A 21,675-nucleotide genomic window follows, 5' to 3' on the forward strand; every position below is an offset into this window, starting at 1 on the left:
CAAAGGTTGTACCTGAGAGGATTTGGGTCCTCTCGCACGCTAGCCATGCAAGCATCAAAGACGACAACAGCGGGATGTCGACATCCGATGACCCGAAGAGAAGCAGAGAGCAGAAATAAGCAAACAATGTCATTGTCGCAATCACACCAGTGGGGCAAAGTTTATCTATCGCCTCTGCTCCTTTTGAACATCAACAAAGCAAGAAAACAGAAAGAATCAAAGTATAACAAGAAATGCTTTACTGAATCACTTCAATTCTCTTCCAGCAGCGCACAGATGGTCGGTCCATTGTTTGAAGGGCAGATATTTGCATGCATATTTCCAGTTATTGAAAACCTTTCTGCCAGTGGCCTCGTGCGTACAGAGTAGTGTGAGAGATGGCAAGACTTGGAAAATGGCAGGCGCATAGCAGACAAACTGTGGAAGACAGATCTTACATCGTTGCCAGTGATGGTGAAGATCCTTTTCACACGCATGTAATCCGCCTCAGTGGGAGTGACCTCTGGAACCTGCAAGTGCAGGGCCAGCAGAGTCCATGCAACAGAATGCATCCATGAAATGTGGAAAATGGGAAGAACACATAAACACACCTGATCACTGCATTTAGGATGAGCCTGGAGGGGTGGAGCCAAAGTTGGGCAAAGAGTCTCCGTTGCAGTTCAACACAACATGATAGGAATAATGGATGAATGGATGGACATTGAAGTTTGCAACAATTATTGTGAAACGTGCATGTGGTTAGCAGGACAGTCAACGTATCTCGAAGCAGACATGTTCAGATGGTCTGCTGATATATCATTGAAAAACACGATCCTTGCAAGGCTCTGCCTCAGTGAGGATTCTCCTGGCACAGATACGATGCTCTACTAGCAAAGAGTGACACTAATGAGTCACAGCTCAGTGCTTAATTGCTTCCACTTACTGACTGGATTGGGGAAAGGAGCGCACCATTATACCCACTCATGAGGTCTGGACTGATCATAAACAGCTTTGTGCACTCAGTGAACATTAATTCTTGAAGGCTTCATTACATAAATGGCTTTTTTGTCAGACACAATGAATGTTTCGAGAAGAATGCGGGAATGAACTTTAAGATGACTCGCACGGGCATCCATGATTGGGTCGCTGAGATTTAACTTGTAAATATTATGGGTTGTGATATCTCTGTTATCACACAGCATGCTCCACTCAGGGGTTAAGCGGCAAACATGCGCGTCTTTCATTCTGTACCTCGGGTTTCTTTATTGCCATTGGGCGAGGTTTCGGGATGAACCCTGCCGGAGGTGCCAGGGGATCTGCCTTTGGGATGGGGATGAAACCTGCGGGCCTTGCCAGAAGATTATGTTTTTGGGTAACTGGACTGGATTTTCTGGCGGGTATAAAACCAACTGGAGGAGTCAAGAGATTCTGCTTGGGGGCCGGGATGAAGCCGGCGGGTGGGGCCAAAGGGTCAGGTTTAGGTGTGAAGCTCGCGGGGGTTGAATTTGGTGGTACAGTATTTGGTGATGTGCTCTTGATTGCGTCCTGTGTTACTGCTACACTCTCCTCCTCTTCTCCCTTTTCTTTATCCTCCTCCGGCTTGAGCTCCTGTTTTATGTCTTCTTTGCGGTCTTGGTTGCGGGTGCGAGGCCGGTGTTCCTTGGTTCTTCCTCTGCCCATGAGGCTAGTCAGCCCCATGGAGATGTCATCCTTGTCCACCTCTGATGCCCTGCTAGTTTTAAGTGCGGCCGTAGCTTTGACAGCTTCAGACACAGCCAAGTGATTCTGCTCTTCTGTCGCTGCCGGAACGACACGCCTGACAACTCTTCTCACAACCTTCATCACCTTTTTCCCGCCGGACGTTTGCCCCTCTCCTGGAGAATCTGGACCACCCATGGCGGGGTTACTATTGGTGTCTTCTGCTGACGATGCACTTCCTGTGTCTTGCCCAGGTTTAGTAACAGTGGCCTGTGGCTGACTTGCATCTACTACATCAGGCTGGATGCAAATGGATGGAAACAGAAATGATGTGGATTGACGACAACCGATGGGAATCAAATAGAGGTAAAGTGGTCATTCAAACTAAATTGCACTGCTTGGTAGAAAGGTGTCTAGCAAAGGCTCATGAAAAGAAATGCGTGTGCAATAAATCCATTCTATTCAGCAGTTTCAGTTAATTGCTTTTTCCTGGCAAACTGCTGGCTTTGGGCATCTCTTAATTAAATGATTCAGGGGACAATCAAAGTGCATTTAGCCGCAACACAAATATTTATGGCATTAGCTCAACAGTGAGTTGGCTCGTAAAGAGATGATTGCTTAACCTGTTTAGGAATTGTTCAATATACTAAATTGTGATTTTATTCTTTTTTTTAAAATTGCCCCATTAAAATGCTAAATGTTAGACACAACTTATCTTATTCAACAACAAAGTCATCCTTCAACTATATTTATCATCATGCCAAATTCAACATGCTGGCTAACTTCCCAGAACCGTACAAGTACTCATTTGTTTGGGTTCAGAAAATGTTTCCAAATTTGAATGTGTCAAAGAATATATTCAAAAGGCACTTACATCTGGCTTGCTCTCAACTTTAACCTACACAAGAAGAATCAACACAACAGATCAATCCACAGAGCCATCCTAAAACCTCTCAAATAAAATATCACAAATGAGTCGAGATGCAAAAATGAAACAAAACAAAAAAAATCAACACAGAGGAGCGAAACTTCCCTTTTGTTCCCAAAATGAGAAGCGTGATTTGTATGCCATGGTGATGGGCCAGACGTCATGAAACAAGCTGGCGGTGAGGAGAATAAATGTACGCAATGGTGACAAACACAAAACGAGAGGAGGATATGAGCTGCGCCGTGGTGACAGGGAGGCTGATGGGGATATTATCAAGCACAATTCTGCACACAACGGCCCATTTACCAACAGGGCGGTGGGACCATGCAGCACTGAGGACAGAAAATATGATGAGAAAACGTGAGGAGATGATACTTTAGTTTCTCACAAACAAAAAAATCCAATCTCTCCGAAGCAACTATGCATATAATATTTTCTAAAGGACTTCGTGGCCTTTTTTGTTGTAAAGAAATATCAATAGTGTAACAGCTAAATGTTTCCTCAGTCAGCACCTATTAATAGTTTCAAGAGACGCCATTCTGAGATGCCATCAGACCCCGCGGCGAGGCAGAGCGCATGCACCCATGTACCAGCAAACCACACTTTCCAGCAAGTCCATTACCTTCTCTCTAGGCCTGCTCAACCTTCCAATCCCTTAACCTCCAGTCACTGAAGCAAGGGCCGAGTAAGAACAGAGTCTACAAAGACTTTATGCAGAGTCCTGGTGAGTAAGGGCCACGGGTATCCCGGAGGGCGGTGTCAAAGTGGCACAAGGCTGTCGTCAAAAGAGTGGGGTGGGGGGAAGCAATGAGGGTAATGTGAGGAGTTGGGGGCTGAGAGAGGACAGCTGCTGGAAAAATAGAAAGGCTATGAATAGAATTTGCGTAATCACACCAATACACTCCTGTCACTCTCCTCCTTGGTGACAGACAAACAAAGAGGGGGTCTCCCTCACTCGGGTTCTACCTGCCACGTCGGTATATTTTTGCCGCTTTCATTTCAGGACCCCAAATTGTTTATTTGTATAATTCATTGGAACTTTCATTCATGCTGTGCATTAACATAACTAGTCACGTCACTTTGCAGTTGTGACCACAAGAGGACGCCACAAACAACGATTTAAAAAAAATCCCCAAATACCATGAATGAGTGGTAGTTTTACATTTGAACCCAATTTCATCAAGCCAAACATAATTAAAATGATCATAATTAAGTGGTTCATCGTTTAGATTTTATTTCAACTTCATTCCAATGAAAATCATCAGCTTTAAAAATAAAAAGTTGAATCCAAGCTAACTTCATGAAATGGGAAAGGAATTTGGGAAATGATTCCATTGGAGCAGTGAATTGAACAGAGAGGCAGACACGGACAGGCTTAACTAAGTGTGGAATAGTTCATCCTATTTTGGAACATTCCCGTCAAATATATTAATGTGACTTTGAAAGAAAAGGTCACAATATGATCCCAGCACTTTGTGCCGGATGTGGCATCAACAACTGAATAGACTCATCTTAATACCATTGTGCCACTCTTTGATACATGTTTTGGGTTATTTCCCATTTCTATGTGCCAAAACAAGATATTCTCGCTATAAGCCCTCCAATGTTGACATATTAGTACTCTGCCAACACATGGTTGAGTTGGTCTACCATGTACAGTCTGCTAATCCTCTGAGTCAGATACTGGGGCACAAAACTATGTAAGCTGCTGGTTGACACATGCTTAGCGTAAAGCAAAGATTAAAGACTCATAAACCATATCAAATGATTCTGACCCAGTTCAGTCGAACTATTGGATGAAAAATGTTCATGTCCTTCAGCATTAGCTGGTCGTAAATTCCAATATTTTCAAAGACTCTACATGTGCTGTTCATCAATTTTAGGAGCAAAAATTAAAATGTGTTACTTTTGGAGGTGCGGTATTGATAACTAATTAAGACATTTCTGTCTTCTGATATGAAGGTATCCAGCCCAAGAACAATATCTTGCTCTTAGCTAATACAATATGGCGAGACCAGGTCAAACCAAATGACACGTCCAACAAAATCGTCACATTCAAATCCTGTTAAGAGTGGAGGACGAGAAAATGACTTTTTAAGCCTTGATCATGGACTAAAATCTTGATCCTTGGAAAGTCCCGCCTCTTTCTAATCTAGCCATGGTTTAATAATCTAGTCTAGTTGGAAACGGGGTTGAATGGCATCTCAAAGAGATTATTCTGATTGCTTTTTCTCTTAAGATAAAACTGATTTCACTCAATAACACCATAAAGCTAAGCTGTGAAATATCTATGATCGATATACCGTATTGGCCCGAATATAAGACGGTGTTTTTTGCATTGAAATAAGAAAAAGTGGGGGTCGTCTTACATTCGGGGTCTAGACATTATACCAATTTTCAACGCTAGATGGCGCCAGATATCTTTAAAGCGAATGCTGAACTTAACTCCCCAGGCCAAAGCGAACCCCTGTAACGAAGAAGAAAAAGAAAAATAGTGGTAGCACGAAGAAGAAAAATAAAAAAATAGCGGTAAGAAAGAAAAAAGAAGAAAATGAGAAGAGACAACAGAAAATGGAAAAACCAGAAGCCATTCATTTACAAATGTGATTGCACTTTAGTTTACATATTTAAATGTTCAGATATTAAGATGTGATAGACAGTTTTTGCATGATTTGAATGAGGCAAAATAACATGCTTTTTCTCTCGAATATATTGTTATAATCATTTCTTTCAGATGTAATGTCATTATTTTCTGTATAAAAATTAAATTTGGTGTTCAGAAATTATTTTTTCAAACTTGAGTCTTGAAAAAGAGGGGGTCGTCTTATAATCAGGGTCGTTTTATATTCAGGCCAATACGGTAATACAGTATCATAGATGTTCTATGTGTTTGTATGTAAAATAGAAGCTAGCACAAATAATTTTTAATAATTTAATTCAACAATCTGCCAATTTGCATGACTGGTCAACATTATTTACAGTTAGTTACTGCAAGTGTATTTATCATTTTTTAAGGTTAAAAAATTACTTGTTTGCAATTAGAACCAGCAAGACCACAGCACTATATTGTAGTTGTCAGCTGGAGCATGGACAATGCCTGCCACCTAATGGACATACTAAGCCATATTCATACAGCATATGTGGTCTCTGTCTGCTCTAGATTCAGAGTCAAGATCTTATAATAACCACCTATAAATAGTACAGCTGGTTCTAGGTCAGCCTCTCAAGTGCATTTTTTGTAGTTTCGTCAATTACCTGTCTACTGATGAGCATCCAGATCAGCTAAATATGGGACAGAGTGAAGCGCGAGTATGAGGAACCGATGAAAATGCTTGAGTGAATGTTTTGATTGAATGTCAACCTATGGATCGTTATCAGACAAGGGATCATATTAGGCATATTTTTTTCCTGTATAAACATCCATCCATCCATCCATTTTCTGAACCGCTTAGTCCCCGCGGGGGTCGCGGGAGTGCTGGAGCCTATCCCAGCTGTCATCGGGCAGTAGGCGGGGGACACCCTGAACTGGTTGCCAGCCAATCGCAGGGCACACAGAGACAAACAACCATTTGCACTCGCACTCACACCTAGGGACAATTTGGAGTCTTCAATCGGCCTACCAAGCATGTTTTTGGGACGTGGGAGGAAACCGGAGTGCCCGGAGAAAACCCACGCGGGCCCGGGGAGAACATGCAAACTCCACACAGGGAGGGCCGGAGGTGGAATCGAACCCGCACCCTCCTAACTGTGAGGCGGACGTGCTACCCAGTGCGCCACCGAGCCGCCTCCTGTATAAACAGCCCCATCTAAAAATTGGGTTAAAAAGTACCAAGAAAATACCTACTACTTTTACAAAAACTAATGTTAATACTGTTTGTGTATACCCAAGAAGTTGTCAAGAGTCAAAGGCACAAATGTGTAAATTTGTAGTTGTTTTTTTTTTTCTCAACATGTCATCTTGAGGCCTTGTAAAAGGATTAAAGTCAGGTGTACCAACAAATAAAGAGTTATGTTTGACACGCCCCTTCGTGTTCCACATGATAATCCACATAAAAAGACATGAATAGACTGCCAACCAGCAACCATATGGCCCAGGACTCTCGTAGCGTTTGGGCCGTTGTCTACTTCAGCGTCCCATTGTTTTGTGTCAATGGGGGTAGGGGGATGGGGGGGGCTTATATAGACACATCAGAACAGATTCTCTTAAAACGCGCGCGCACACACACACACACACACACACACACACACACACACACACACACACACACACACACACACACACACACACACACACACACACACACACACACACACACACACACACACACACACACACACACACACACACACACACACACACACACTCCCCAGTGAATAAAAGCACAGAAATGCATTGTCATATTATAACAGATTCATCTCCAATATAAAAATGATTGAATCTAAACCTACCTAAACAAAAAAAATAGTAAAACTGGAGAGCAGCAAGCTACACAATCAAATATATAATTTTGAGTTGCAAAGTATATAAATTATTGAATCCAAGCCTACCTAAACAAAACAAAAAAAGTAAAACTGGAGAGCAGCAATTTACACAATCAAATATATATTTTTGAGTTGCAAGGTATAAAGTTAACTACCTGTAAGAAGATGAATTGGAAAATGGAAAGCAACTTACACTCAAGCCTTCCTTGTATGGGCTTTGGGATGTCCTCAGCCAGCTGCGGTTCAACTCACTCAGCTCCAAAATGGGTTGCACCTTCAGCAACACAGACTCCCCAGATTGACGGATCATCTCCACAATCTCATCCCTGCTCTTGTTCTCCACCTTGATCCCATTGATCTCAACCAGTCTGTCTCCTGGCACCAGGCCCAGAGCCCGGTCCTTGGTGGCAGAACCGGGCTCTGCAAAGTGCACCACTCTCCTGTACACGTCTCCATCGTGCTGCCTGTCCAGCATGGTTGACCTCCTCAAAGAGAAGCCAAAATCACCTGTGTTGCGTCGCTGGAGCTTGAGTTCTCTGGGATCTGGGATTGGTGGAGCAACAAGTACTGGCAACTCTAAATTGACACCTGGGAACGTTTTTTCTACTAGTTCGGGAATATGCACCCTATTTATGTTTTGTGGCTTGCTTCCTTGGCGAAAATAGGGTGGCTTTGATATCTGAACAGAGACCTTTGACGTATCAAATGCATTGTTCCTCTGGGAAGGGGTCGGATACCTCGGGCTTGGCCCAGAATTCAACTTGGCTAATTCTCCAAACTTAGCTGCTCTCTCCTTTACAGAGCTGCGTATTTGGTCCTGGTCGATTCCCTTGGTATCCTCACCAGATCCTACATCTTGCGCTAAGGTGTCACAGCTGATGAGGCGCTCAGCATCCAAGTCTGCCAGACTGAGATCCAGGTTGCTTGCCACCTTGATGGGAATAGGACCAGAAATCTCCAACTTGCTCCTTGATTCCTTCTTGGAGCTCCCTCGATTGAGATGGAAGAAGCCTCGACGTATGCTCATCTCTTCCAGACTCTTCAACTCGGCCGGGGACATACGCTCCTTCTTGTCTTTTTTGTCTTTCTTCTCCTTCTTGCCAATGTCCTTTTCCTTCTCTCTCTCTTTGTCCTTCTTAATAAGATGAAACATATTGGACCTTTTCTACAGCCTCTTCATTCAAAATGTTTCCAAAAGTACAATATAGTGAGAGCTGGAAGACAGGTAGCATAAAAAAAGAGACCATTAATGAGACCAAACAACGAATCATTTTGTTTTGAGGAAAACTATTTTGTGTGAAAGTAAACAAAACAACCAATGCATCATGCCCATAATGGAAATGACCAGTGACTGTTATTGAACCAGCCATTATCGTGACAGCCCAATAGCACATACTGATGTGCAGAGATCATTCACATTAGGCACACCCACAAAATCCAATGTGAGTCAACGCAAGAGCAGAATCAAAACGATCTGGTTAAACAATATATTTACCTCTGTGCGTGTAGTTTGCAGTGATGTAGAACTGCGTTGCATTGTTTCTATGTTCCAATATTTTTTCTTACTCTAATACTACAAAGTATTAGGATATGGTTCAATGAATGCCTCTCCGATAGTATCAGTCAAAACGGAATTACCTTTGGCTGTGCAAATGCAGTTGTCATTCAAAGTGCCCTACATACAACTTAAAAGCATCGATGCACTCCATATTATAGTTTGTGATCATCGTCCTCTCTCATGCAGACGACGGACGCCACAATGTCAGTTTCACCGTGACACACAGCACTCAACATTTACGAATAGTAGAATAAATCATGTATGTACTTGCCTTGCAGGTTTATGCACCATCCTTCCCGTCATTTTTATAGCGTAAAAAGCAAAAATCACGTCGTCGTTAGATCTCGCATCACGCATACAATGCAAGATTTTAAAAAAAAGAAAATGAACATGATGCTTTTTGCCTCAAAATGTTTCATTGGTGTTTTATTAATTTTTGTTAGTAGAAAATTGACTACGTGCTGCAGAATGTTGTCCTACGACATGCCCAGTCAGTGATGGGATATACTGTAATTCTAAGCTGCTTTGCCCTCATTAAAAACCTGATGGCCGCAGGGAAGGATGTCAATGATTGGACCATGCACAAATATAGTACAGTATAACGGTCTGCGTTACAAACGACAACATCCTACCTGTAACTTGGCAGGTTGAACGGTTGCAACTTTAATTTTACTTCCTCGAAACTGACTTAGGTGATACACAGGTAAATTTATACTCATGATGCCTTCACAGTCCACTGTAAGGTAAGAAATCCTAGTTGTAGTGGGGTAAACAACGCTTGTGAAGGTCCCAAAATAGAAAAGAGAGAAACTTCTAATTTAACCTTTTTGTGTACTTAATTAAAAATTTGCAGTTAGGAATATTGAAGCTCAAATGCACACGTTTGCACGAAGGTGTTGGAAATCACCTTATATTTGAAATTCTGAGTGTACTTCAATGTCACACAAGTGAAATCGGGCAACAGTGACCTCTATTGGGCAATTTGACCAATAGCGCAAGTTTGGGTAAAAGCAAGCACGCTGCTTTTGTTCTGCAAGTAACTTCCAATATATTTTATCATGTTAAAGTAATTATCTTCTTGACTTTGTGACCGCAGTGGGTACACTTTCCATTTATAGTTAAAGGATGAATACTCATGCAGAAAGTGCTTTCCAGATTTGTTTTGTTCATAGGAGAGATACAATTTAACTTTATTTTCTGAATATTTCAATTTTATCTTCATACATGTGCATGTGACAATGACATCTCAGATGTTTCATACTTGCATAGCAATGACAATATTGTTAGCAGAGGCTAGTAAATATTTGCTATGAACGACAGTACTGTGTACTGTATTGCACAGCTTAGTGCCCATTCATCCCTATTTCATGAATGAAAATGAACGGGTAACCACGAGGGAGTCCCAGTTCTCGTTTGATCGAGGTTATGTCTTTATTCGATATAGCAGATGTAACACTAAATCGTTGACACAAAAAGTGGTAAGCCATTTTTTTATCACCGACGGACTATTAGTAAAACACATCTATGAAACAGCCACATGCGACATCGAGGCGGATACTCAATAAAATATGCCCCTCACAGAATCAGCAAAAAGAGTAGATGGGGGTGTTTCGGGTAAAAAAAAGTCTTCATCACACAAGGTTTGTTGAGGGTAATTGTCAAATTGGTGATTTATGGATTATTATATTAGCCCGGAAATTTGTTTTTAAAATAAAAATTGAATTTTAGAAATCGAAAAATACGCTCGTCCAAAAGATGTAACGATATCACCCCCGTGATGGTGATAAAATGGTATAACCCTTAAGGTTACCGGAAGTTGTTTCAGCTGCCATGTTTGGTTGCTTTGTTGTAGGCTTGTACTAGGTTTCCTACAGAATTACTAAGTGTGGAAATGGAGGCAAGCTGGAGTACGTTTCTTTTCCAAGTAAGTTCACTGCTTCGGGGTGGTTACTGATATTGCACGCGTGGGAAAAACCTGAAACTGAAACCACTGAATGTTTTGGCGGCAAAAGCAGTTTTTAAACGAGTAGTGCGAAGAACAAGTAAGCAAGCAAAACAATGGTAAATGAATTCTGGCTTCCAGCTGTGAGGCTCGGATTGACGCTTGAACAAAAACATCTACGTGGTGGATGAAAAACGCCATCTTCTTATCATCTGTGGTGTATTTAGAGAAGCCGAGTAATGTGAGTTTATTTTCTGAAGTTTGTTTTCCAAGTCGATCCCAGGCAAACATGCGGCATCATTCCAAGTGAGGCACTGCACCGTTACAATCGACCCGCACACACACAACAGCTTTAGCCCATTATGAACGCGTTCTTCGTGATCATGAAATCTGAAGTGGGACTTTGCGTCAAATAGGATGAAAAAAAAACCCAAAGATTTTCAGCCTCGATCGCGGATTAATTATTTGCGCTTGGAAAATCTCAGCAGCTGATAACCGCGGTTCGCGGCCAACTTCGCAGAGACTGTCGCGTTCACTAGCCAACTTAGCTAACGATTTTTAAGAAATCTCCATCACATTCATCAAAAACTTAAATAATTCCTCGCAATAGAGTCGATCCGATTTGCCTAGGACCGATGGTGCTGGAATTTGTTTGCAACTAAAAGGCCGCAGCTCCATCCATTTATTTGTCTGTTTATTTTGCCGAGCGTCGCGGAAAGGAATTCAAACTATGCACACATCATGATACAAATGGGCAAATTCGGATTTATTTCTTCTTTTTTGTGCAACTCGGAGTGCTGAACATCCCTGGAATTTGAAAAATATATTGGATTCATTCGCTCTTATACATACAGTTAAACTTGTAATATTTATGAGTTACAGATTCTAATTAAGTTTCTGTTGTCTTGAGGTTCATACTGATATAAAAAGAAATTATCTATCATTTAGAAAGTCCCTCAAATTATTTGTGAATATAATGTGATAAGTGTTGTTCCGGATTGAAATTTACTGAGGGCTATATGGTATGTGTGAAGACACAAAAAAAGTGGAGATGGACGAGAACCGATACCAGATATTGTATTGAGCCGATACCGGCCTTATTTTTTAGGTATACATTACTCATGGACCTTGCCAATACCAGCCACCGATACTTAAGGCGAAGAAAGTCTGACATTGAAGAAGTCCTCTTCGGCAATAGTTATGGCTGTCCTGCTGCAATTTGACACATTAGGGAATTTCACATGCTATAAAAATCCCCCCTAACAAATAAATGTTGGGGAAAAAATCTTGATTAGTAAAAACCACCTATTCTACTGCCCACACTGCTCTTCTCACCATTAATGTTCTATTTGCACAAGAAGTGCTATCCTGGTTATGTATTCATGTGCTCTGTCTTGTCAATTGGAGGCATTTTTATTTTTTTTTGTTCTCATGTGCCTCTAGAGTACTTTACTGTTTGGGCGACAAAGACAGATGGGCAGTGTGGCTTGTTTTAAAATATCTGGCATGGTGCCAGCATGCACACTTGTATTATGTACCTCACACTGTTACTTTGTCTTTTGGTCTTTTGTGAACGTTTTGGCTGTCTGTGGAAGAGGAGCAACACTGAGCAATGCTTCAAAATTCTTGCTATTAAATTTATTTAAGATTGATGGCCTTGTAGTACCTCTAAATAGCTAAAAAATTTAATATATTTGCAAATGTGCGTTTATTTGTAATTCCTCACTTACGTCATGTTTTATGCAGTGCAGTAATATTTTCATGGATACCCCGAAGGACAACAGTTGTGCCTCTGCAAACAAGCTATTATGTGAATAGTGTTTTAAAGTATTAAGAAAGTTTGCCATTCAAGCAGTTGAAAGAAAAAAAGCGACTGTTACAGAAAGTACATTTTGTGTAAAATGTTATTTTAGCACTGAGTGCCTAAGAAAGGAGACAAAAACAAGTATATTTATTAGAAAGTTGATATACTGACTTAATAGCACTTATTCTTTTTATAAACATTCCCCTAGTACACACAAAATCAACATGTTTACACAGTATTTCAAAGTGACTTAGCTTGAGGTTGTCAAAAAAAGCCTTGGGAAGTGTAAAGAAAAAAACCTGTGCGACTCCAATATGTTTGTTGCCTGTATTTGTAAACTGAGGTAGCATAATCAAAAGCTCGAATGTCAAACTGCTTATTGGCTTGATGGCGGCTGAGATCCAATTGCTAGAAACTTACGTCACATTTCTAAAGCTGACATGCTGTATTTTACGAATGGTTTTTTTCTTCTTTTCTTTTTCTCCCCCGCTTGCGTCTACAGACGTAAATACGATCTCAAGGCAAGCACTGATGTCAGCTTTTTACCAGCTTACTGAATAATATTTTATATGAAATAGTGATTTTTGCGCCTTTATCTCTCCTGCCCTCCCTCCCTTTTCAACATGGTCTTTGTTTTGGTTCAAAATGGGATTATGCCAAGCAGCTGTATAGTGAGACACAAAAGATGTAGGCAAGACGGCGCATAATCAGACTCAAGACCGCAAGTGCCGTTCAAGTCTACAGTGGCCCGTGGAGCCGTCGGGACACTGCCTCCATTTTGATGTTATTTATGAGCGAGCAGCCTCAGTTGTCAGAGTGCATTTGTGTCAAAATGGTCAGCGTCGCATGAAGGCAACAGCAGCTTTTACGGGCCCTGCACCTCTGCGGCGGGGCCAGGCTGTGCCTCAGTTCTTGCGTGATATCGCCACTGCCACCCAAACAGCACCCCGTGCCGGTGGACAGCACAGCGTTATATGATGATGGCAAATCCTGGAAGGTGGCAAGCGTGAGCAGGTGCTTAGAGGAATGGGCAAGCTCGGTTGCCAAGCCGCATGAGTTCCCAGGTTCCCTTGCACACCGGCAAAGTGACTGCTAGCTTCGCCGAGTGGTATGTGGATAAACAATGTCCCCAGCTCATGAATAGATGAGGCAAATCAATGAAGATGAGCATACAAAGCAACCCCCGCTGTGGCCCTAGTGCATCACTGCTCAGATTTGCGTCTTTCACAATAGGCTAGATGACATAAGGAGGACATTGTGTGGGTCATTTTTCTTTTCGTGCCCCCAGCCCTTTACTCTTGGAACTTCTTTTTTTTTTTGGGGGGGGCTGGCCTTCTTCGATGGATGATTGAACCACAAAGGAAAGGTCAAGCATTTCACCTTGGCCTTTCTTGCTGGTGGTTGGGCGTCAGACTGTTTTACTGAGCTAACAGCATTGAGTGTAGCATCATTTTTAGATGAGCTCACATTGGGAAATACATGAAAATACAGTAGCATAGTTCACTCACAGACTTGCCTTTGTATTTCATCTCCTTGACATTTTTTTAATTCCACCAGCAGGCCAATGAATCCCTCCACCATCAGCACCAGGTGGCCCAGAACAGCCTGCTGCCGCTTCTCAATGCAGGAAGTGAACCGATCGACCAAAAGCCCGTGCTGCCCATCCAAATGGACCAGAAGAACCCTTCCATTGCCCTGGATCTCCTCAAAGACAATGTGGCCAGCGGAGGAGGTGGACGGCCTCCAGTGCCTGTGATCAAAAAAGAGCACAAAGGCAAAACGCCGTTTGTTTGCGGCTACTGCAACAAAGCCTTCCGCGACAGCTACCACCTGCGACGCCATGAGTCCAGCCACACGGGAATCAAAATGGTGTCGCGGCCAAAGAAGACGGCGCAGACGGCCCCAACCATGGTGCCAATGATCTCCACCATGCAGAGGGAGAACAACGGAAACGTTTCCTACATCTCCACGGCGGCGGGCATCCTTTCCACAGCGACCACGTCAGTTTCTTCGGGCGCGAGCATTATGACCTCTGCAATGGGCAACTTATCGCACCACCACCACCAGCAGACTGTCCCCAAGAAGCCAGGCAAACCTGTCAAGAAAAACCACGGCTGCGAGATGTGCGGCAAGGCCTTCCGCGATGTTTACCATCTGAATCGCCACAAGCTGTCCCATTCAGATGAGAAGCCCTTCGAGTGCCCCATTTGTCACCAACGGTTTAAAAGGAAGGACCGGATGACCTACCACGTTCGCTCTCATGATGGCGGAGTCCATAAGCCCTATGTGTGTTCCGTCTGCGGCAAAGGTTTTTCCAGGTAAGGTCAGAAAGAATTACTTTGCACATTATCAGTTTGATATTCACTTCTGGGTACAAAATGGATTCCGAAATACAGTACAGTCAACCAACGGATCCTTTTTTTAAACTTGTTTTTGTTGCAACAACTTTGAACGACAACGTTTGATGGCCACCTGATGACTTTTGGAGAAAACTAATTGCAACCTGCTGTCTTTTTGTATCTGTTGATGCGTTTGGCATTTTAATATCATCATAATTTTGGTAATGAGCAGGCAATATGAAAACCGTGGCACTGCCTCATTAGCTTGTGCTACACTGTGACACTTTTATGTGAGCCATTTTCAGGCTTGCCTCCAGTACGGTGACGTGGGTCAGGCATTCGTTTGCATGCTGGAAGGTGAGAATGGGCACTGAAGAAAAGGCCACTGAGTCACTGCCACTTAGCTCGATCTGCTGGCATCCACTGGACTCAACCATGTCTGCTCCTCTTGGATTGGGACCAAAAATAGCAACCAAAAAGCTCCGGTTCATAGGACTGAGAAGCTTCAACGTGACTTCTCATTTGTATGGCTAGGCAATCATCAACAACAAGACAAAATACTAGTTCTTAAAAAAGAGCAGACTGAATTTTTTTGTCTGTCAAGCAACTGCCGACTCAAAGCACCCTTACTCACCCCGCTAACATGATTCAACTTTCAGCGTCACCAGAACTATCCAGCTGTCAGTGGTGGATCCACGCCAAACTGAGATTATGAATGCAAGAGACTCACCGTTAAAGGTCAACAGGCAAAGGCTTTCTGAGGGAACGTCACTTGAATTAAGCAATGCGCAAAGTTGAACTCACTTTTGTGGCCTATATTTTCTCTTAGCCCTGAGAGAGATGCGATATAAAAATTTGCATTGGATTTCTGCGGGGCCGAGTCGTCAATATTTGCATGATACAAGTATTCACGTTGTGTTTCTGCAAGCAAATGCATGAATCTGAGAGCCATGTCAACCGCCATTTTACTGCAAGTAAACAATTGTACAATGTAATGGTGCACCATCGCAGTGTGGCGCTTCCGAAAGTAGGCCAGACTAAATCACGCATGATTGATCGTGGAGAATCAACTGCCACTGACGCAACTTTTAAGGGTTCACACAATCCCCCTCAAAGCAAGCAATATCTGGATGTGAGCAATGGACACATAAAGGTTGTAGGAAACATGAATGTAATATTTGAGTCAATATTAATGCTAGTAATAAAAGTGCTAGTCATTGAAGATCATTATTTTATTTACCAGTAACACAACTTTTTGAATTTCTTTTTTTTTTCTTTTTTTTTTTTTGCAGGCCCGACCACTTGAGTTGTCACGTGAAGCATGTTCATTCTTCTGAACGACCGTTCAAATGTCAAGTGACGGTACGACCATCTTTTGTTTGACCCTATCCAGATTCTGTGTATTATCGCCACTTATGTTGTTGTCGCGCTCCCTTGACCTTTAACCTGACATGCTCTGGGCGCCTGCAGGCATGTACCTCTGCTTTTGCCACCAAAGACAGACTGCGTTCTCACATGATCAGACACGAGGGGAAGGTGACCTGCAGCATTTGTGGAAAGATGTTGAGTGCAGCTTACATCACCAGCCACCTGAAGACTCATGGCCAAGCCAACTTCAACTCTTGTAATAAAGGTATTTTGCAACTGGTAGACAAAACGCAAAAGGAAAGCATCGTTTTTTTGTGAAATTAGAAGCAGTTTGTCCAATTTGGGTCAGATTGAGAATTGTTGAACTAAGCAACTATTTGACGATCGTTCCCTTTCCCTCCCCAGACGAGGTCTGCAACTCTGCCTCAGCGACACCCGTGACAGTTTCAGCTCCCATTACCACAGCAATGAATCGGGGCAACTCCAACAACAACAACAACGCTGTCACCATCGCGGCGCAAATGAACATCAGCACCAACACGGTCAACATCACCTCGCCGATCAGCCTTCAGCATCCGCTCACCATCACCGGGCCCGTCAATATCGCCTCCGTCAACATCCCCGCCACCGCCTCCATGAATATCGCCCACCCAGTGGCAATAACCACCCCCATGCCTATGAATATCGCCGGCCCGCTTAACATTGCCATGAGGTCGGTAGATAGCATGCCTTTCTTGTCCCAAGTCTTGCCGTCTTCCCCGCCATGGTAAAAAAGAAAAAAAAAACAGGAAAAGGAGCATGGAACTGGCCACAAAGAAAGGAAAATAAAGTCAAGCAATTTGCCCCTTAGGCCTAGCTCTGTTTTTTTTTTTTTTTTTTTTTTTTTAAACCCTCCATATTTTTTTCTATCACACCTCCAAGCGCGTGCTGCGTTTCCAAGAGCTTTGCAGCCAGCCACGAGGTGCCGGCCAAGTCTCAGCTGCATCACGACTAATGCTACAAGAGTGATAGGAGATGCGCAACACTTGAGTAGAATCCAAGTAGGACCGTCCTTGAAAGAGAAGGACAAGTTTAGGACTTATCTAAGTCAGGTAGAATGACAAACTGTGAGGTGATTCCTCCTACGTGATGATGAACTCTCTCGAAAGATTTGTTTTTAGGAGGTTACCATTGGAGAGAAGTGATGGACTGACCTTTCTCCAGCAGTCTTTGTATGTTAACTATAGCTTGGCTGCCCTTATTTAATGTAGGAAAGAAGCATAGTGAAAAGGGTTAGCAGCTTCCATGTGCACGGAAGAATATTTTTTCACCGTGCTACGGCTTTTCTGTGTTCTTTTCAGATAGTAGCTACTACGCTCTTGAGGTACAGGTGTACATTTGACATAGTCCGCTTTTTAAGTTTTTAACCTGTCTTTTTAAGAGGATATCTTCAAAAGTGTCCGCTTGATGATGAAATGTTTGTATTTTTATATTTGTATGGAATCATGAAGACTTGCGTTAGTATGTTCAAATATGTTTCAACGTGCACCCCACCCAGCTTCCCAATGTCACCAGAGTGGATTGAGTCTCGCACTGAACAAACGTCCCACGTAGGCAAAGAGCAGCAGTATTAGTATCGAAGGGCACGCTAACGTTGCTAACCTGTCCTGTCGTCTCAGTGGTTAAAACTGGAAAGACACAGCTGGATCTTGAATTTCTGCCAGAAAAAGTTATGAGGTGATGTCTGATTCCTCCATAAACCTCTCCCAACATTTATCTCCCACTGCCCCGAAAAGACTCACTCAGGAAACACCTTCAAACGAACATGTTCTTCACATATTCATTCTGGCCTTTTATGTGGTTTTCGTTTGTTTGTTTTCTTTGGGGTGTGGAAAATATTTGAGAACCTAAGGTCACTTGTCCCAGAACAAAAATGTCAACAATCACCAGTGGCTCTGTGGACATTTTTTGTCTCGCTTTTGTTTTTTGATTTAGATCTTGTTTGCACTGGAGTATCATACCGGAGGAACTTAATTGGTTTATATTAATTCGAAGGGTTATTGTGTATGTTTGATTCTGTTTGCTAAGGGTTAGCAACATATCCCCTCCCTCCAAAAACGTTCAAGGGAGCTTATTCTTGTGCAAATCAGCATTATGGCTTGATGAGTTGAATGTTGGGGCTTTTTTTTGTATTTTTTATTCCCTTTGAGAGTGGTTCTCAGATGATGCATGAAGGAGCGTTTTGAGTTGTTGGTTGCCTACAGACCTCCCTACTTCCATCACGGACAAAAGTAGTATTATTTTAAAAATATAGTTGTTCACCGACTTGCTGTACAATGGCATATCTACTGTACATTTTAGTTGTTTTTTTCTAACAAACAGCAGTCACAGGCTGAGAATTATTCCAACTGATGTTGGGGGGGGATTTAATGAGAGAATATTGAGACAAGACTGACATTGCATGACCCTGAACACTATAACTTTGTTGAATATTTTATTTTTTTAATGAATGCATTGTTGTTTGACAGTGTTGCAACTCCTGAAGACTTTCAGTTGACACTGAAAAAAAATGCAATATGCATGATTGTCATTGTTCATTTTTTTTTAACAAAATAGTATTATTTTCTTAATGTACGTATTGCATAGATACACTATAATAGACTGTTTGCCAAATTTGATACAGCGATAATGTGATGAATTCAACTTATGTTGATGTTATTGTTGAATTGAGCATCTCTTTATTTTTTAAGACAAATATGAATTGGAAATTCCATGAGCCTCGTGAAAGCAGTTGAATGTATATCTTTGTACAAAAGTATTTTAGGTCTGCAGATACAGTAGTAAAGATAGATGTGAAAGATAAAATAACCCTTTTTTTAAAATAAAACTTTTGTATTAGAATATTAACAATGGTAATTTTGTATATACAAGAAAGTAGGCTTTCCAATTAGATGAAACATTCCTGCATTTTTTTTTAAATGTATGTTTGTCAGATTATTACATGAACATGCGCAATGTTATGTGCCTTTTATTTGGGTTGTCTAAATAAAAGAAAATCATTACATATTTTGTATTTAGTAAAGGATATTTGTCATGGTAAAATTCAGGAGCGTTTTGCTTTATTTAAAGTTTAATCACATGATCATACAGTCTTCGGGAAAGAGAGTCCTTGTAACATACAAATCTCTGGCAATGTGATAAAGCGCAAAATAATTTTCCACAGTTGTCCAGCAGATGGCGCCCAGTAATCAAATTCAAATGTTTACGCCGTCTGTGTTGAATTAGTTGACTGCAATGTTTTCAGCGTGTGACTCCATCATCAGTCAAGAATTGTCGAAGTAAACAAAACTTGCATGCAAGTCAAATTAGACGGAGAGAAAAAAAATCAAGTGAACAATTTATCTGCTGGACTCCTGACTAGCAGCCAAATACCAAATATTTATTCCAAATACAAGTATGTAGATGACACCCTCAATATTGGCCAAGGACATGCGACGGCAAGTTGCAACAAACTTAAAAAGGCCTCCAAATTGGAAGTTTGCTTGTTGGGAATCTTCCGCAGTAAAGAATCAGAATCAGCTTTATTGGCCAAATGTATGCATGCCAAACAAGATATTTGACTCTGGTCGATCTCAGCCTCTGTACAACATTTAAGTGACTAACAACATTCAGGCCTCCTGTCTCCAACCTCATTTGGCCTAAATTAGACCTATAGTGTGAAGCCACCTGGTTGGTTGCCTTTTAAACAGCTCAAGAAGATGTTGGACTGGGTTGGGAACGTGCTTATGAGTAACTCACAAACTGAGCGTTATGCTCGACACCTGTCTCAGGTCCATCCACTTTCGTCCAATGAATAATCAAGAGTGACTTCAGAGCAACATGTTTCTGGATGGAGAACCACAGCAAAGAGCGGGGAGGGAAAAACAGAGTAAGAAATGGTGAGGACTCTACATTATGAATTCACTCATGCTGCAAATTAAGTACTTGAAATGTAATTGTAAAAATGAAGCTTGCTTAATTTCAGAATGTGTCCAATTCAATGTATTTTTACATGCTCATATGTGTCCAACTAGTGAGAAGACAGACGTAGAGAGTGAAAGATAAGACATATATGTACTCGCTTTCCTTCCTGTGTGAAGCAACATGAGTGTTTAGCAACATTAATGGCTAAATATTTCTTTTCACTGATCTTCCTCATCTGTGTGCGTCGAGATGTATCACAATTTCCCTTTGAAAATATAACAACGCTCTGTTTTAAATCGCTGTTGTACAGTGCAATTGTATTTTACCCTATTTAATAACAATCCAGCTTTTCTAATACTCTGCTCTTGTACTTGTCTGGCTTCATGTGCACTACTTCTGATCTTATTTTTCATTTGGAGGCAAAGCTGAAAGTGGCACACACTGTGCTGCTGGCTGGACACCATCAAGTCTGTGCTGTTAGAACAGTACGACCTAATTCAAACAAAAAGTTGCATAATAAAACAACTCTCACACACATAAAAATCCCCTCGTTTTTATGCTTCATTTTGAGCGAGGGTACAGTACACATGTGACATACTAATAACTGGGTTGATTTTAAACCCGATTCCGTACTTTCGATTAGAGTTGAATCTCATTGTTTGTCGCATCACTTGGTTCATCCATGATTCCCTGCTCTGGAACAAAGCTGTTGCAAAGAGAAAAGTATAGTGAGACGGAGACAAGGTTCTCTGAGAAGTGACTCACGTCCTATTTTATAATCAGCCGATAAATTAAAAAAAGATATTCGAACCCTGTCAGCGTCAATGAAGATGTGTGCGTGCGTACCACTGATAATTCTTTCGAAAATGGCACCCTCTTTTCTCAACATGAGGACAATCCGCCTTCAGCTTGAATTTGCGGTAAAATGGAAATTTATCACATTTGTTAACATTTACTTGTGAACATTTCTGTGTGGAAACCAGTAGGAGGAAGGAGTGATCATGCAGAGCACCACCTGTTGAGACTTCTGCAAAATTCCATTCTGTGCAAAAATGTCTTTGTTCATGTTCCTAATATACATTTGTAGTTGAATGTTTTTTTTAAACATCCAAACTACCCTGACGACTACAGTGATGTCATGCGACTCTCTTGCACGCTGTTGAATAATGGCATCCACTCTTTTGGGACAGCCGTGGCACAGGGGCTAAAAATAAAATCTATGACTGAAAGACCTTAGGCTCGATTCCCTCATTCGGCACAGGCTATCGCAGCTGAGGTCCCCTTGAGCCAGACATGTAAGTGGTTCCCAAAGCACAAAAAGGCTGTCCCTGCACCAATGTGTCAAAATCTAATGCTGTATGTTGGCTGTGTTGGCTCCTGGGAAACGCTAACTGCAGAGAGATTTTGTGCGTATGTTATTCAGTGATGCAGTATGTGACAGACGGCCTTGCTCATTTTTGTAGTTCACACAATGATTGACAGGGTTATTTTACACAAAACTTTATTTATTGCTCACCCATTTACATTATAATAGAGATGTCGTCTCAATCTAATATAAAGTTGACTTTTTTTTTGCACATTTACAATGTTTTCTTGATGTTCTCAGCTCAACTGGTCATTTCAACGGCTAACAGC

General features: G+C 41.8%; 2 protein-coding genes across 10 annotated transcripts in view; one reads left to right on the forward strand and one right to left on the reverse strand.

Annotated features, from left to right (window-relative positions):
* LOC119133903 (unconventional myosin-XVIIIa-like) overlaps positions 1 to 8,291 on the reverse strand; it is a 44,169-nt gene extending 35,878 nt beyond the window's left edge. For 2 of the 9 annotated variants that reach the window (XM_037270122.1, XM_037270120.1), the window contains exons 1-8: positions 3,228 to 3,422; positions 2,912 to 2,937; positions 2,711 to 2,777; positions 2,552 to 2,575; positions 1,231 to 1,977; positions 591 to 614; positions 438 to 509; positions 13 to 39 (exon numbers count right to left, since the gene is read on the reverse strand). In XM_037270122.1, coding sequence (XP_037126017.1) covers positions 13 to 39; positions 438 to 509; positions 591 to 614; positions 1,231 to 1,977; positions 2,552 to 2,575; positions 2,711 to 2,777; positions 2,912 to 2,931 — 981 coding nt within the window. In that variant the 5' untranslated portion in view covers positions 2,932 to 2,937; positions 3,228 to 3,422. Of the gene's footprint in view, positions 1 to 12; positions 40 to 437; positions 510 to 590; positions 615 to 1,230; positions 1,978 to 2,551; positions 2,576 to 2,710; positions 2,778 to 2,911; positions 2,938 to 3,227; positions 3,454 to 7,280 lie in introns of those variants that run through there. The other 7 variants (XM_037270129.1, XM_037270121.1, XM_037270125.1 and 4 more) reach the window with 7 other exon arrangements.
* A 2,182-nt stretch (positions 8,292 to 10,473) lies between these two features.
* LOC119133935 (vascular endothelial zinc finger 1-like) lies at positions 10,474 to 19,143 on the forward strand. The gene is made up of 5 exons (XM_037270254.1): positions 10,474 to 10,569; positions 13,949 to 14,709; positions 16,023 to 16,092; positions 16,201 to 16,363; positions 16,504 to 19,143. The coding sequence occupies exons 1-5, from the start codon at positions 10,537 to 10,539 to the stop codon at positions 16,866 to 16,868; spliced, it is 1,392 nt and encodes a 463-aa protein (XP_037126149.1). The 5' UTR covers positions 10,474 to 10,536; the 3' UTR covers positions 16,869 to 19,143.
* The last annotated feature ends 2,532 nt before the right edge of the window (positions 19,144 to 21,675 follow it).

Source organism: Syngnathus acus, chromosome 14 (assembly GCF_901709675.1).
Source record: "Syngnathus acus chromosome 14, fSynAcu1.2, whole genome shotgun sequence".
Classification (NCBI taxonomy): Eukaryota; Metazoa; Chordata; class Actinopteri; order Syngnathiformes; family Syngnathidae; genus Syngnathus; species Syngnathus acus.